General features: G+C 60.4%; 1 protein-coding gene across 1 annotated transcript; it reads right to left on the minus strand.

Annotated features, from left to right (window-relative positions):
• Positions 1 to 4,101: 4,101 nt before the first annotated feature.
• PLVAP (plasmalemma vesicle associated protein) lies at positions 4,102 to 14,925 on the minus strand. Its single transcript, XM_073323864.2, has 6 exons — positions 14,453 to 14,925; positions 11,384 to 11,480; positions 8,522 to 9,168; positions 6,657 to 6,813; positions 5,997 to 6,087; positions 4,102 to 5,008 (listed from the first exon to the last, which is right to left on the minus strand). Exons 1-6 carry the CDS (start codon positions 14,831 to 14,833, stop codon positions 5,002 to 5,004), a joined length of 1,380 nt encoding a protein of 459 aa, XP_073179965.1. The 5' UTR covers positions 14,834 to 14,925; the 3' UTR covers positions 4,102 to 5,001.
• Positions 14,926 to 16,071: the final 1,146 nt, after the last annotated feature.

A 16,071-nucleotide genomic window follows, 5' to 3' on the forward strand; every position in this document is an offset into this window, starting at 1 on the left:
AGGGAGAACCCCTGTTAGCTGTACGGGGCCTATGACACACAGCTGAGCAGTTCAGAGTCCAGCCAGCAGAGGGCAGAGGTGCATCCAATTTCTGGGATGTTACAGGTGGCTGAGGGTGTTCCAGGTGCGTATCCCTGAACGCCCGTCCCCTCCACTGCCAGGCTGGGAATGGAAACCAAGGGTCCTGAACGCCCGTCCCCTCCACTGCCAGGCTGGGAATGGAAACCAGGGGTCCTAACCCCCGCTCCCAACTCGCTGGATCCCACCTGGTGCTGGTTCAGAGCTGAGCACTGGTTGCAGTAGCCCTCCTTCCCCCCACTCTCTGCTGCAGCCTGCTCCCTGTGCCGGCCCCCCCTTGGCAGCCTGGCTCTGTTTCCAGTGTGTGGCCTTTGGCTTCTCTGCCTCACTGGCCCCAAGCTCCCCCCTGGGGCTCATTACCGCTGGGGTTCCTGGCCTCCTACTGAGGAAGCCCTTGTTTTGACAGTTATTTATAGAGGATTTCCTGATGCTCCTCCAAGTAACGAGCTCTCCCCCTGCTCTTCCAGTGGGGCGGGGGGACCAGAACCCAGGAGCCAAGTCCCCTACAGGCCTGTCCTGGGCAGTACTGGGGACGGGCGCGGGAGCGACAGCCCTGGGGCTGCTGCCCTGTGCCCTGGGAGCAGCAGGGTGAGCTCCCCCTGCACAGCAGCAGGGCCCAGGGTGAAACCACTGCAGAGGCCTGATTCTCTGTTACTTTCTCCTGGAGCGTGTGTATTTGTGGGGGTGTCTGGCTGGCTTTAAGCCACCTTTGTGCACCCCCTATTCTAGAGCAGGGCCCTGGCTGGTGCCACTCACAGCAGCCTCGGGGCTGCTCTAACTTACACTCTGCTCCCCATAACTCCAGGGAAGGGTGCAGCACAGTGTCTCCCCCCTGGCCCCGCTCTGTCCCCTGGGACTGGGGACAGGGTGGGTGCAGAGTCCTTATGCCAGCTCCATGGGGGCCAGGGAGGTCCGTGCACAGGGGGAGTGGCAGGGGGCTGTTTCCACCTGCTTTAAGGCCCCCTTGTGCGGCCAGAGGGGCCTAGCAGGGCCTTGGTGTAGCTGTGAGTTGGGCCCAGGTTGAGCCTGCTGGGCGCCAATTAGTTGGCAGGAGCGGGGAGAGGGGAGTTTAGGGTGCAAGGAAGTTCAAGGTTTAGGGTGCAATACTTGGCAATCTAGCCTTCCGGGGGGCCTTTCCAGCCCTGGTGCATGTGGCTGCCGCAGCATTTCCCAGGGTGTAGCAGGGCTGTTGATAGCCGTCACCCTTGGGTGCTCGTCCCCTGGGCTGCGCCGCCTCCTGAGCGTGCGGCCAGAAGCTGCGGGGAGAGGAAGGATGGGGCGGGTGCTGGGTTCCACGTGCGGTAGGCCAGGAGGAAGCTGTTTCAGTCCCAGTGGCGTGGGACAGGTCCACCACTGTGGCAAGCGCCTACCCTGTGGCCTTGTGTAACCAGAGAGCAATCCATTGTTGGATGAATGACCCCTTCCTGGAGGGGTGGGGGGGCTGTTCTGTTCCCTGTCGCTGCTCCCCCTGGGCTGTGACCTTATCTGCTAATTGGGGTTCAGGCCAATTTGCCGTTGTGTGGGAGAGAAAAGGCAGGAAGTAGGGTGGGGGGGCTCTCCCCTGGCAGCCAGTGCTGGTCCTACTGTCCCTGCACAGTGCGGGGGGGGACACTCTCCCTTCAGCCCTGCCCTGCAGGTAGGGGGCGCTGTGTGAGACTGAGGTCCTGAAGGATCTCATGAAACCATTTGTTCATTAACCCCCTTGTCCTGACCCAACGTCAGCTCTGGGGGTTCCTTTGACCTTCCTACATCCTGCTCCCCACCCAATTCTAAATGTCAGCTGGATACATAATGATCCCTTAGTCCTCCCATAGCATTGCTGTGCACTGTTAAGCTGCTGCCTTCTCCCCCAGAGGTGGCCGCATTTTGGTGGCAGGGGAAAGTAAGTGATTCCTGTGAACAGGGCTTGTGACTGGCTTTAGGATGTAATCTAAAACCCTGACCACACACTCAGCGCTGTGCAGAGGGCCAGGAGGATGCAGGGACTTCCCAAAGGAGTTTACAATCTAGCACACTGTGTTAGGAGAGACTGATTACACACTAGTAAGGGGAGATAAAGTCCAGCCATAAATCATATCCCGGCAACAACACGGCTGCTTGCTGGCTCTAGCGTGTCCTGCGGGTTTGTAAACTAACCCTCTCATCCTGCCAAGGCTCAGGGGCATCCTTAGGAAATGCAGCCTGGCCCAGAACTGAGCCGCAAGGCGCAATTAATGTATTTAACAGGAATTGCTTTGTCAGTCACTCGGTTTCCTACTTTTGCGGCACTGTTTGTACATAGTGAATCATGGGGGGGTGTCTGGGAGCCAGGACGCTGGGGTTCTGTTCCTGGCTCTGGGAGGGACAGTGCAGCCTAGCAGTGAGAGGCACATGAGTCAGGACCCCTGGGTTCTACTTCCAGCTCTGCCACTCCACTGCTCTTTGCCTCAGTTTACCCCTCTGTAAGTGGGCCTGATAACTCCCTTGTGGAGCAGCTCCAAGACTTAACTAACTTTCATGGCTGAGCCCCAGCGGAGGGCTTCTGAAACCCAGCTCAGCATGGGTGGCCTCAGGTCTAGAGGGGAAGTGGCTTTGAGTTGAGGGCCAGGGCCTCTAGCATCCAGCCTCAGCGGCCATGTCACATTTCCTCCCTGGCGGCGACAGAGCCAATGGGGCCTGCAGGGGAAGTCCTGGGAGGCCATTTATTCAGGCCACTTTCCTTGTCCAACAAACCAAGGCTTTGGGGCTAGATTTCCAGCCTGGGGGGGAGGGGAAGCTCTTGTGTCAGCTTCTGGGGGGAGCTACCCCTCGCCTGGGGGACTGAAAGGGGAACATCCCCAAGGGGGAGACAGAGGTGGGACTGGGAGCAGAGACCCCAGGTGGGTGCAGCCTGCTGTAAGTGAGCAACTGACCTAAATGGGGCCAGATGCCATTGGTTTACCCAGCAAAACTCCCACGGATTATCCACCCATCCCTGGATTCGTCTCCCTCTGTGGGGCCACCAGAGCTGGCTCCGGGGAGCAGGAGAGGGGGATTCCTTTTCCTGGGAGGCAGTTATGACAGGCCTACAGCCTGGGAGCAGATAGTTTGGCTCCCCCAACCATGATCCCAGCATTGTCTGTTTGCCACTCCTGCCACCCTGCAGCTGGAAAGGCAGGCGTGGGCGGCACAGGTGTGTGGCTGCCTGCCTGGGGCTTCTTATCTCTGGTAAGCATCTGTGCCCCTCTCCCCCCCACCCTGCTCCTCTGGGGCTGAGACCAGGCTCCGGAACCAGCCCCTCCACGGCGCAGTTGGAGCTGGCAGCCGGGCCAAGGCTGGAGCGGTGCAGGAGCAGGAACGAGGCCAGAGGCCAAGCGTGCAGAATTCCTGGCCGGGGGCCACTGGGTCAGGCGTGGATCCTGATCCCAGCAGTTCTGGGAACGTGCTTCAATGTTCCTTTGTTTGGGTCCCAGCTTGGCCTGGCTCTTCCTGCGGCACCTGTCAGTCCCTTCCTCCGGGGCGGCCAGAACGGGACGTTCCCCGTTGGCTTGAGAGCTGGGCCCCGCTCGCAGCCACCCAGACTCCTCTGCAGCATGGGAACTGGTGCAATGGCTGAGGGGACGCTGGCCGTGGCTGGGCCCAAGGCAGGGGCAGTTGTCTCAGGACAGCAGCTGATGGCCTTGGTGGAGGGGGCAGGCGGGGGGGTGGCGGAAGAGACGAGGCACATGGGGACGTGTGTCCCCTCCCCCAATTCTCCTGTCCTCGTCAGAACTCTGGGGCAAAAGCCCCTTTGGGAACCCAGCCCCCTAGCTAATGTCACCCCCACACGCAACCCCAGGACCGTCAGCGCCCAGCCCCCGCTCTGCACAGGGGCCTTCCAGGACCTTCCGAGTCCCCAGCCTTGGCTCAGGGCAGGGGACTCTGGTGGCTCAAGGGAATTACCCCTGATTTGGGCCAGGGTCAGCAAGAGCAGAACCAGACCCACCAGGTCACACGCCCAGCTCCCTGCCCAGCCCCCAGTGACCGGCTTGCCAGCGAGCGAGAACAAAGCACGCAAAAGCCAGGCCAGGCTGCCGTCAGGCGTGTATTCCATGCGGGGTGGAAGAATTTACAGCAAAGCGCCATGAGCTAATCACATTCATGGCACATCCTGCTCTGCTGGCCCCCTGCCCCTGGGCCCCGTGGCTGCCTGGGATGGGGTGAGCCGCAAGGGCCCGGGAACAGGCTGCAGTACTGGAGGGGTGTTGGGGCCGCGGAGCCTGAGCAGAACAGGGGCTTGAGGCCTGGGGGAAGCGAGGCCTGGGCAGGGATGCATGAGTGGCTGGAGGAGGGTGGGGGGTGAGGCTGGAGCGGGGGTCAGGCCCGGGGTGGGAGGATGGAGGGGATCTCAGCAGGGGTAGTAGCGGGGTCAGACAGAGGGACCCACGGTCCTCCCCCACCCCCTCCAGGCTTGGCCTGTGCAGTGCTGCCAGGTCTGGCCAGACACCCCCACCTCCCGCTCCCAAGAGCTACAAGTCCGAGGGAGGGCTGCCAAAGGACAATATCAGCTTCCGGGGGCTGGTGAACCGGGGTAACTGGACGAGGAATAAGGGGCAGGAGGGGGAGGCCCAGAGAGCATGTGTATCTGGGGTGAGCGGGAGTGGGACGATCTGAGAGTCTGTCCAAATGTCTGTCCGCACGAGATTTCAGCTGGGGGTGTGTGTGTGGGGGTGTGCGCGAGATTTCAGCTGGGGGGAGTGTGTATTTCAGCTGTGTGCGTGGGGGGGGCATTCACATGTATGTGCGGGCGCCTGTCTGTACGTCTCTGCCCAGGCGTGTCTGTCTGTCTGGCTGTGTGAGTGAGAGAGAGATTTCAGGCCGTGCACCAGCTCAGTCTCCTAAGTGTCTTGCCAATCAAGTCGCGGTTTCCTCTCCTTTGCTCCAGCTCAGCTCCGGGTCCCTGCTCCCCGTGGCCTCACTCTCTGCTTAGCCGCTGGCGTGGAAAAGAAAACAGCGAGAGGGTCAGCACTAACCTCGCGCACACGCAGCCCGAGTGGCTGCACCCGGGTTCCTGCCCCGCGAGGAAGTCGCTGGCTGCTGTGGTATCCTGCTGCCCCAGGATTTCCCGTGGCCCCTGCCCTCCCCCCCCCCCCCCCGTCAAAGAGCCTGGGCAGGCTGTGGCTCGGCTCCGGCAGGTTCTCCTGCCCCCAGGCTAGCCCTTGTCTCCAGAAAACAGAGGGCCCGATCCTGCGCCCGCTGGAGTCACTGGCCAGACGCAGTATTGTCCAGCTACTGATAATTAGTAACGTGCACAAGGCCCCCCCCCACCCCAAGCCGCTTAGGAAATGCTCTGTGGGGGTCTGATCCCCCGCCACGGCATCCCTGCAACTCCCTGCACTGTTGCACAATAACTGTGCCTGCGATACCTCCTTGGCCCGCAGCGCCTTGCCTCGGTGGAGCTCAAAGAGCTTCGCAAACACTAACGACGTCTCCCTCCACGTCGCCCCCAGCGGGCAAGTGCGTGTAGCTGTGAAACAGGAGCTCTGCGCCCCGACCCCCAGGAAATGCTCTTTGAGCACGTCCAGCAAGAGATGTTAGTTCTAGGCTTCACCCACATGCCAGCTGCTTTACGCTGAGATGGTGTTTAGTCAGGGGGCTTCTTAACTGAGCAGCAGCGAGAGGCCAGATGCTGCCGGACCCCAGCTCTCATGCTTCAGGGTGTGAAGGGTCAGGAAGGGTTCTAGACACACACGGACTGTCCTGTGCAATCAACCAGGCGCACTGTGGGAAGGGGAAGCTGCAGCCAGTGCTAGAGACAGGATACTGGCTGCAAGGGGCCAATGGTCTGCTTTAATATGGTGGTGGGGGATACCGGGGTAGAGGGGTGGGGTGAGGTGCTAGAGGGACAGCTGCTATGCTAGGCTGCTCGGAGTGCTCATGCAGGGGATACACCCCAACCTGCCTTGCCCTTCGCTCCTTACCTGGGCTGCGGCACGGGCTTTGGGGGGTACTGGTTGGGCAGCTTGGCCTCCTCCAGGATTCGTTTTCTGAATTCCTCCAGGCTGGCTCGGTCTAACAGGGTGAGAAGCACCAGAGGTCTCTTGTCTGGAATCGACTGCCCATATGTGCAGGGGAAGGGGCCTCCCCCCCGCTCAGAAGCCCCCAATCCTGGGCTGGCCTCGCCACGCCTGGAAGAGTCTGGGACATGGGGCTCCTGGTGTGGCAGGAACACAAGGGGGGTCTGGCTCGGCATGCCGATGACCCAGAAAGGGGTCCCCCTCGTCCCCCAGCTGCACGCAGGCCTTGGAACTGTCTGGAGCTGCTGTAATAACGGGTCCCAGTCGGGAATGACAGGAATGCACAACAGTGCTAGGGAGCCCAAGGGGCCGTGGGCAGCAGCAGAGCCGGGTGGGTGGAAACCTCCATGCCACTTGCTCCATGGCACCAGCCTCACCAACACTGCAGGGTTTCGTTCGCAATAGATGGCGAAGGTGGTGGTGGGGCTGGGGTTTCTCAGAGCAGGGATAGGAAAGTGGGTGAGGGTTGTGCCCAGAGGCTGGCGCCCACCTGCCAAAGCTACAGGCCAGACTGGGAAAGCATCTGGACATCTGCCTTTTGCCCTTTCTCGCACGGGCACTCACCAGTGTTTCCGAAAGTCCCGGGATTCCCCAGTGTCCCTGGGTTTCCAAAGGTGCCGGGATTCCCATATGTGCCAGGGTTCCCGAAGGCCCCGGGGTTGCCGAAGGTCCCGGGGTTGCCAGGATTTCTCAGGCCTGGGTTCCCTGGGAAAACACTGCCCTGTCAACGAGAGGAGAGACATGCTGGCTAGCAGGGCCTGGAGCTCAGCTGCAAGCCACGGAGCCAGCACATGGGCAGCCCGGAACGCTTGACCCTGCCCAGCTGGCACCAGACGGTGATGTGCACGGAAGGAACTGGGGAGACCCTCCCGGGCTGACTCCTGGCAAGGATGTGGCTGGAGGAGGTTGTGGGGAAGGCCTCTGTCCCCTGCTATGTGCTGCCCCAGCCCTGGGGGCCCCGTGAGCCAGCAGGCAGCACGGAGGCCTTGGGGGGGTCGTACGGGTTGGGGGATCTGCTCCCGGGTGTGCATGTGGGGAGGTGGAGGCTGGCGGGGGGGGAGAGGATAAACACACTATTTATGCCCCCGCCACAACCTACAAGGACATCAATGGATGACCAGTAGGGTTGCCAACTTTCTAATGGCAAAAAACCGAACACCCCTACCCTGGCCCTTCCCGAGGCCCGGCCCTTTCTCCGAGGCCCCTCCCGCACTCCCTGCATCTCCCCTCGCTCCCTCTCCCCCACCCTCACTTTCACCGGGCTGGGGCACGGTATGTGAGGGGGGTGAGGGCTCTGGGGTGGGGCCGGGGATGAGGGGTTTGGGAGTGGGAGAGGGCTCCAGGCTGGAGCATGGGGGTGGGGGGTGTTGAGGAATCCGGCTGGGGGTGCAGACTCTGCAGTGGGTCTGGGGCTGAGGGGTTTGGGGTGCAGGAGGGGACTCCGGGCTGGGGAAGGGGGTTGGGGTGTGGGCTCCAGCAGGGGGTGTGGGCTCTGGGGTGGGGCTGGGGATGAGGGGTTTGGGGTGCAGGAGGGGGCTCCGGGCTGGGGAAGGGGGTTGGGGTGTGGGCTCCAGCGGGGGGGGTGGGCTCTGGGGTGGGGCTGGGGATGAGGGGTTTGGGGTGCAGGAGGGGGCTCCGGGCTGGGGAAGGGGGTTGGGGTGTGGGCTCCAGCAGGGGGTGTGGGCTCTGGGGTGGGGCTGGGGATGAGGGGTTTGGGGTAAAGGAGGGGGCTCCAGGCTGGGGCAGGGAATGGAGGGGGCTGTGGGGAGGTGGTGCAGGCTCCGGAAGGCAGTTTGGGGGCGGGAGGGGACTCCAGGCAGGGGCAGGGGGTTGGGGTGTGGGAAGGGGTTCGGGGTCCTAGCAGTGCTTACCATTGCTCCTGCGAAGCAGCCACTAGGTCCCTGCAGCCCCTAGGCGCCTGGGCTGCCAGGGAGGCTGCATGTGCTGACCTCGCACCCACAGACGCCGCCCCCATAGCTCCCATTGGTTGTGGTTCCTGCCCAATGGGAGCTGCGGAGCCGGCCCCCAGGGGCAAGGGCAACGCACGGAGCCTCCTTGACCGCCCATGTGCCTAGGGGCAGCAGGGACCTGGCGGCTGCTTCCTGGGAGCCGCGCAGAGCCAGGGCAGGCAGGGAGCCTGCCTTAGCCCCAGGCCCCCGCTGTGCCGCCCACCAGACTGTTAACAGTCCGGTCAGTGGCGTCAACCAGAGCCGCCAGGATCCCTTTTCGACCAGGCACTCCGGTCAGAAACCAGACGCCTGGCAGCCCTAATGAACAGACAAACACCCGGCGGGATGGACATGCCCAGCTGGCAGGCTGGCTTTGTGGGCAAGTTCCTATGTGCCGACAAGGAGGCGCGCGCCTCCCCGCCCCCCCGCGTCGGGACGGAGGTGGGCGCGGACAGGCAGGCAGCATGGGGCCCCCCTCACCTTTGCCTTCCTGCAGCTCTCCAGCTGGGCCTTCGTGGCCTCAGCCTGGGCAAGAAGCTTGTTCTTCTCCTGCAGCTGCTGGCTCAGGCGCCCCTTCTCCTCCGTCAGCATCTGCTTCTCCTGGTAGCTCCGCTTGGCCTCGGCATCGCAGGCGGCCTGCAGGGTCTGCAGCTGGCGCTGCTGCTGCTGGCTCTCCCCGGCACGCTGCTGCCCGCACGCCTGCAGGGTCGCCTCACAGCGCAGCTTCTCGCCCTGCAGCCGCCCGTTCTCCTGCGCCAGGGTCTGCACCTCCTGCTGCACCTTGTCCCCCACCCTCTGGAGCTGCGAGGTCACCTGCTGGGTCAGAGTGGAGCAGCTGCTGGGCTGGTAGAGCTGGGAGGTCCCCACTTTGGCCTGGATGTCCTGCCGGACGGCCTGGAGCTCTCTCGTCATCTTCTCCTGCAGGCTGCAGCAAAGGTTGTGCCCCTGACTCAGCCCGCTGCACTGGGCCCGCAGGTCGATGCTCTGCTGCCGGCAGAGCTCCCGCTCCCCGCTGGCCGTGCTGGCCGCCTGCTTCAGCTTCTCCGTCACCTGCGAGCAGTTCTCCCGCTGCTGCTGGGCCTCCCGCAACAGCCGGTCCCGGGTCTCCCGCAGGCTCAGCTTCTCGGCTGTGCCGGGAGAGGACAAAGCAGGAGTTGGGCCGATGGGGTTACTTCCCCCTGGGATCTGGCTCGCCTGCCCTCTACTCCCCCAACCCCTGGACCCTCCTCCCTCAGCACCCCCATCCCCTGCACCCACTCCCCCTGGACCCCCAATCCCCATCCCCTGCACCCAATCCCCCTGGACCCTCCTCCCCCAGCACCAAATCCCCCCCAGACCCTCCTTCCCCAGCACCCCCATCCTCTGCACCCTCCTCCCCCAGCACCCCCATCCCCAGCACCCACTCCCCCTGGACCCTTATCCTCCAGCACCCCCATCCCCAGCACCCACTCCCCTCGGTTTGCCCTCCCTGGACCCAATCCCCGCACTGGAGTCAGCCCTGCTGGGGGCGGGGGAAACTCCTGGGGAAGAGCAGCCAATCACAGCTGCTGCAGGAGGCAGGCCGTGCAACCCCCTCCCAGAAGCCCGGAGGAGTTTTTGGATAGGGGAGGGAGGGTGACGGAGCAGCCAACACCATTCCCACAGGAGGGGAGGGGACAGGAAGAGCCCAGCAGCTCAAGGTGACTCTGACGCCCCCCCACACGTGAACAATGAGTCTGTCTGCTCCCCCCTCCCCTCGGAGCTACAGGACCCTGGCGTGAGATTGGGGGTAAGGAGCAGCTGTGATGGGGGTGGGGGTGTGTGTGCAGAATTAATTGCCGGGCTGGGGAAGGGGCAGATGTGGGGGAGGGGAAGAGGATGGATTAATTCATTAGGCTCTGGGGTGTGGGCAGTAGCGAGGGGCTTCAGCACCGCCACAGCCCTGGTGATCTCCCGGGGTCCGACTCCTGACGTTTGAGCTCCCCGGGTTAGCAGTCCTGAGTGGGGGAGAAACCCAGGGGGGCCACGTGGGGGTGCAATACAGCACCCTGCTCCCACATGGCAGGGGTGACCCCACTGGAATTCTGAGGTTGGGAGAGAATGGCCTGGTGTCCAGTTTTCGACCCGAACGCCCGGTGGAAAAGGGAACCCGGTGGCTCTGGTCAGCACCACTGACTGGGGCTAAGCCGGCTCCCTGTCTGCCGTGGCTCTGCGTGGCTCCAGGAAGCAGTGGCATATCTCCCCTCTGGCTCCTAGGCATAGGAACCATGGGCAGTGGGAGCTGCGGGGTGGTGCCTGCGGATGGGGCAGGACGCAGAGCTACCTGGCCACGCTTCCACGTAGCAGCCGGAGAGGGGACGTGCTGCTGCTTTTGGGAGCTGTCTGAGGTAAGCGCTGCCTGGAGCCTGCAACCCTCAACCCCTCCTGTGCCCCAACCCCCTGCCACAGCCCTGATCCACCTCCTGCACCCCAACCCCCTTGGCCCTATCCCAGAGCCCCCTCTTGCACCTTAAACCCCTCATTTCTGGCGCCAGCCTGGAACCCCCATCCCCAGCCTAGAGCCCATACCCCCTCCTGCAACCAAAACACCTTGGCCCCACCCCAGAGCCTGTACCCCCAGCCAGAGCCCTCACCCCCCCTGCACCCCAACTCGCTGCCACAGCCCTGATCCCCCTCCTGCTCTCTGAACCCCTCAGGCCCAGCCCAGAGCACCCTCCTGCACCCCAACCCCGTCATCCCCAGAGCCTGCACCCCCAGCTGGAGCCCTCACTCACCCCCTTCCCACACCCCAACCCCTTGAGCCAGCCTGGTGAAAATGAGCGAAAGAGGGTGGGGGGATGGAGTGGGGCGGGGCAAGGGTGTTCAGTTTTGTGCAAGTAGAAAGTTGACAACCCTAGGTTGGGATCAGGTCCTAAAAATCTAAAACTATCTGCTGCTAAAACTGGGGGGCTGGAGGGAGGAATCCCAGGGGCTCCAACTGGGGCTGGGAGGGCCCCTGCTCCCACAGCCCGGACAAAGTAGGGTTTGCACCCCACGCTCTGCAACAGTGAGCTGCACAATGCTGCCATGTGACCTTCCTGCTCACCACGGGCCACCCTGGAGCCCCAGGTGGCCCACTCCCTCGGGGAGGATGTGCATGCCTAGGTGATGACCAGCCCCAGTGGTGTCAGGGGGAAGCAGGCCAGAATCTCTGACCTCAGGTGGGTGCGGTGAGCAGTCAGGCAGTTCCCTGCTGCCTGGAGTGTTGGGGGCTGGCTGCATCCACGCCATGGAGAGCCTGCGGGGACCCCGCCTGGCCCTGACGTGACTCCACTGATACTGAGCTGGGCAGGGGAGGGAGAGGAGCTGGGAGCTCTCACGCACCGTAGCAGGTGACGTTTAGGATGTTCATGTTCCTGTAGCACTCGTCCGCCATCATCTTGTTGTACCCGGCGTAGTTCCAGATTTGTTGGCACTGGGTCTGGGGAGAGAATGGGGGGCGGGGGTGGAAAGCGTCAGAGCTTCCCTTCCACAAGGGATGCGTGGCCACCATGGCACCAGGGGAGCCCTGCCCAGGAAATTCCTGGGAGGGCAGCCGAGATGGAGGGAGGGAATTGGCCGCTCTCCCTTTGCAGAACGGTGAGGAACGTGGGCACTCCTGGAGACAAGGGGGGCGGGGGGCATTGTCGAGACAAGCACCATGGAAGCTGCTTCCTTGTGAATGTTCCCACCCTGCTGGTGCCCCTTAGTCTTGACTCGCAGCCCCCCTGTTATCCCAGCCCTGAGCTCGCCTTACACACAGTTCTGCCAGTGCCCCTCAGTCCTGATTTGCACCCCTCTGCGCTTCCATTCCTGAGGGCAGACACTTGACCATGCTGCTGCAGTGTGGCTTTGCGCAGACCAGCTGCTCCTGCTGCCCCGAAAACATTTGAACAGAACATTTGAGAGGTGGAAGGAGCCAGCGAAAGGCGAAGCGTTGTTAGCTCAGAGGAAGAATCCAGTGCAAAGTGACCAGGAGAGACGAGCCAGTAGTCCCTGGCCTGCTAGTTCCCTGGCTGATTTCCTCCCCGTGTGCCTGGCAGTGTGGTGTGAATTGTGCGTTCTGCAGTGGGACAAAGGCTGTGGGTGAGTCACTGGGTGCATTCGCTTTCCTCAAGTGCTGGTGCCGGCAAAGCTCCCAGCCCCAAGCCTGTCTCTGTAATTCTGCTCCTGGGCGTCGCTCTAAACCACAATGGAACTTTGCAGGGAGTCCCGGTGAGTCTGTTTGTCTGATCAATAGGGAGCAGGGAGAGAAATGTTCATTGATGAAACAGGAATGTTGCAACATACCAGACCGTGCTCGGTAACTAAAGAATCCCTCTGACTCATTTCTGATGTTCAGAGGTGCTGAGCTCTAGGTCTCGCTCATCCCTGGGAGCTGTGGGGTGCTCAGCCAATCAGAACACATTACGGTTAGTATACGAAGTCTTTATAAGAAGACCTGAGCCAAAATCCTGGATCCAAGCTCCCCAGTGAACTTGGTGGATCCAGATCTGGCTCAGCCCCATCTCTGGGAAGCAGGGATTCACTGGGGTTAGGTATGTTTCAGGGGGAGGGTAGAATTGCTCAGTGGATGCTGTGACCCCGTCTGTGCTTCTGAAAGAGGCATGGATTCTTTGTCCTCTTCAGAATAGCTCATGGGATGGAATGAGACGCTGGGGGGGCCTGGGACCAGGGAAACCTGGGAGACTTTTGCATTAGGCGTATTGGGGTTTGCAAGATGATGTTGAGTTTCGCAAGTGCCTCCCAGCCCCCCGATCCGTTTAAGCGAACCTTTTCCCCCCAACACACTTGTAACGAGCTGGAATCCAGCTCTAATCAGATCATCAAAACTCAGTTGGAAAGGCATTCTTGCCCCCATGCCGAGTCGACTGGGGAACAGCATGAAAAGTTCTGCAGCACCCAGCATGTGGCTGGCACCAAACAGAACCTGCATTTGCAAATGGCTTGAACGCTGCCCTCAATCCAGAACCTGAGATTTTTCCAGCAGGTTCTAATTTCTGGCAAAGTAAGTTTTCCGTTTCCCAGTTCAGAGCAAACCCGTGCCAGGGCCTTGCTCCTTGATTCCTTGTCTAATTGCAACGGAGACAGACCCTTAGCCTCTCTGTGCCTTAGGTTCCCCACGTAGAGATTGTGGACAAAAGCATTTCTACAGAGGGTGGTAAGGTGCTTGGATAGGCAGGGTCATATAAGAACATAAGATGGAGAGGAAGGAGAGCTTGAGTCTCTGAGGAGAGCCAATCTTGGTGCTGATTTTTATGAGGAGTTAAAGAAAAACAGTCTGGTTTTTGTTAGACACTCAAAGGGGAGAAAACTGTGTCTTTAAGGACTTAACACGGGGCAGACCCTAAGGGCACAGGAGGGTGCGGTCGCACTCTGGGCATCAGAACAGCTGCAGGAGCTGATTAGCCCTGTGGACACCCCAAAGGAGCTGACATTTTTCCAAGAAAACCTTTTTATATTTTCTTTGCTCCAAAATCAACCTTTGTTAGAAAACAAACATTTTCAGCAGAAACCCGAAAACCAACCATGAAATAGGATTTAGTGGCTTTGAATTCTCCTTTTTCGGGGGGGAGCCCAAGACCAAGAAACTGAACATATAAGAATTTTCATGGAAACTTTTGAATCAGTGTTTCTATTGGAAAGCTGCAGAATGAAAAGCACCTTGGCTTTTTTAAAAAAATCATTCCATTTTCCTATTCAATGGCTAGCTAATGAGCAATAGAGAAGTGTTAAGAAACTCCTTCAATGAGCATGGTAAGAACAGAGAAATGACAGAGGAGTAACTTCACCCACCACCATTGAAATGCTGCCACCTCTGGGGTGGAGCGTGACAGATGTTTAACAATGCACACCACCCTCAAGAAGAGATCTCTCTTTAAATTCCGAATTTCCCCTGCTTAGTGGTATCATGTCTATGAGTATTACAGTTAAACCCTCTGGAGAGGATGCTCGGTAGCATGGTCCCAGGTTCCCCACGCTAATAAAACAATCATTTGTAGCGGCCGAGTCAGGGGATGAGGATATTTGGAGATGAAATTTGAATCGGTCACTTTCCTGGTTGCAAAAGAACCTCCGTGCCTCAGTGGATCTTATTGCCCTGGTCAGCCCCTGAGCAGAAAGGAGAGATGGACGGATGGGCTGGGCATGGTGGGATTCCACCGAATTACCCTGAGGGTGAATTTGGCTCTGAAATCAGCATTGCATTTGTTATTTCTTGGCTGCGACCAAGGGGATCCTTGCTCTCTCTGTTCTTTGTGGGGGGACAGACAGAGAGCCTAAGGGATGGCTTGATAGATACACATGCTAGGGTGGTGAGAGACAGACACACACTAGGAGGGATAGATGGAAGGACAGACAGCTCGGGTACGGGGGCACATGCCCCCAGGGGATGGTTCTCCAAGGCAGGCCTACCTGGTATGAGGTGCAGGCCTGCAGGCTGCCGTTGCATTTCTCCAGCTCTTTCTGGGTTGCCGTCATCAGCTGGGAGCAGCCGAGCTTCTCCTTGCTGGTGGCGTTGAGTTGCTGGGTGAGGTTTTTGTTCTTGGCGTTGAGCAGCATCTTCTTGCTGTAGAGCTCCTGGACCTGCTCCTCCAGGTGCCGCAGGTGGACGTCGGTGCCGGCATGGGCGTTGCCGTAGATCATGAAGAGAACCAGCCCCAGGATGATGAGGAACTGGATGACCGAGGTGAAGAGGAAGATGTATTTCATGTAGAAGCCACAGTCCCGCTTGGGGATCAGGTTGTCCCTGGACTCCAGGCCGAACTTGGCCATGGCATAGGCGTTCTTGTCCATGCTGCAGGCTGACTGCCGCCGTGCGGCTCTCTGGCCCCGCTATCACGGGCAGTGATGGTGGGGCGGGGCGCGTCCGCCTCTTATCCCCCCTAGCCGAGTGTTTATATTGCTCTATTTAATATTTCCTCCTGCCTGGCTCCTTCCTGCCTCTCCGGATGCGCTGGTACAACACAGCTGCTGTTTCCACACGGGCTATTGTTCCCAGCCTGTAATGGACAGGGGCGAAACTTGGGACAACCACCCCCCCAGCTTTATTTGTGCATCTCCAACTGAGGACCCCGCTGCTACTTCACAGCTGGGTTGTGTGTGTATGCGAGGGGGATGCTCCCTGGGACGGGCTCACAGGGCCTGGTCTAAGGCTCTATGAAATCAATGGAAAATCTCCTGTCCGAATCCATCCCAGCAGGCTGCGGTCTCCACAGGAAATAGCCTGGTTCTGATTCCAGCCAGCTCCGCTCCTTATGGGAAATGTCAGATCCCGCTGCTTCCTATCAGACTTATTGGAGAACAAGACCCCTCTACCGAAGCTTTCAGCCAGCCCGTAGAATGTAACTAACAGAGGGTTGTGCCCCCGCTGCAGGGTATAGGAAAGATCTCCTCCTGCATTAGCTTGGAGGGGGTTTTTCCATTGGGGGCACTTGCACTAGACCAGGGATGGGCAAACTTTTTGGCCCAAGGGTCACATCAGGGTTGCAAAACTGAATGGAGGGCCAGGTAGGGAAGGCTGTGCCTTCCCAAACAGCCTGCCCCCTGCCCGCTATACGCCCCCTCCCACTTCCCACCCCCTGACGGCCCCCTTCAGAACCCCCAACTCATCCAACCCCCCCTGCTCCTTGTCCCCTGACCGTCCCCTCCTGGCACCCCGCTCCTAACCGCCCCCCGGGACCCCACCCGCTATCCAACCCCCCCGCTCCCTGTCCCCTGACTGCCCTGATCCCTATCCACACCCCCGCCCCTGACAGGCCCCCTGGGACTCCCACGCCTATCCAACCGCCCCTGTTCCCCGTCCCCGGACGTGGCCCGCGGGCTGTAGTTTGCCCACCTCTGCACTAGACTAACAATGGATCTCATGAGCCAGTGACCCTTGGTGGTGCATGGCAGGGCTAAGAACTGACGTTGTGTGACTTCCAGCGCGTGACTCCTCCCCTCAGCATCACTGGGGCTACTCGCATGATGAATTACGCATGTACCTAAGTGCTTTGCTGGACTGGGATCAATATCAACAGGGGGGCTGTTCT

This window comes from Lepidochelys kempii, chromosome 25 (assembly GCF_965140285.1).
Source record: "Lepidochelys kempii isolate rLepKem1 chromosome 25, rLepKem1.hap1, whole genome shotgun sequence".
In the NCBI taxonomy this organism is placed as follows: Eukaryota; Metazoa; Chordata; order Testudines; family Cheloniidae; genus Lepidochelys; species Lepidochelys kempii.

Excerpts from the sequence above, each read along its gene's own strand:
- PLVAP (XM_073323864.2), bottom strand. The coding sequence starts at position 14,833 with ATGGACAAGAACGCCTATGCCATGGCCAAGTTCGGCCTGGAGTCCAGG. Across the intron at positions 9,169-11,383 it reads CCTAAACGTCACCTGCTACG|CCGAGAAGCTGAGCCTGCGG; the intron begins GTGCGTGAGAGC and ends CTCCCGGCACAG. Across the intron at positions 6,814-8,521 it reads AGAGCTGCAGGAAGGCAAAG|GGCAGTGTTTTCCCAGGGAA; the intron begins GTGAGGGGGGCC and ends TCTCGTTGACAG.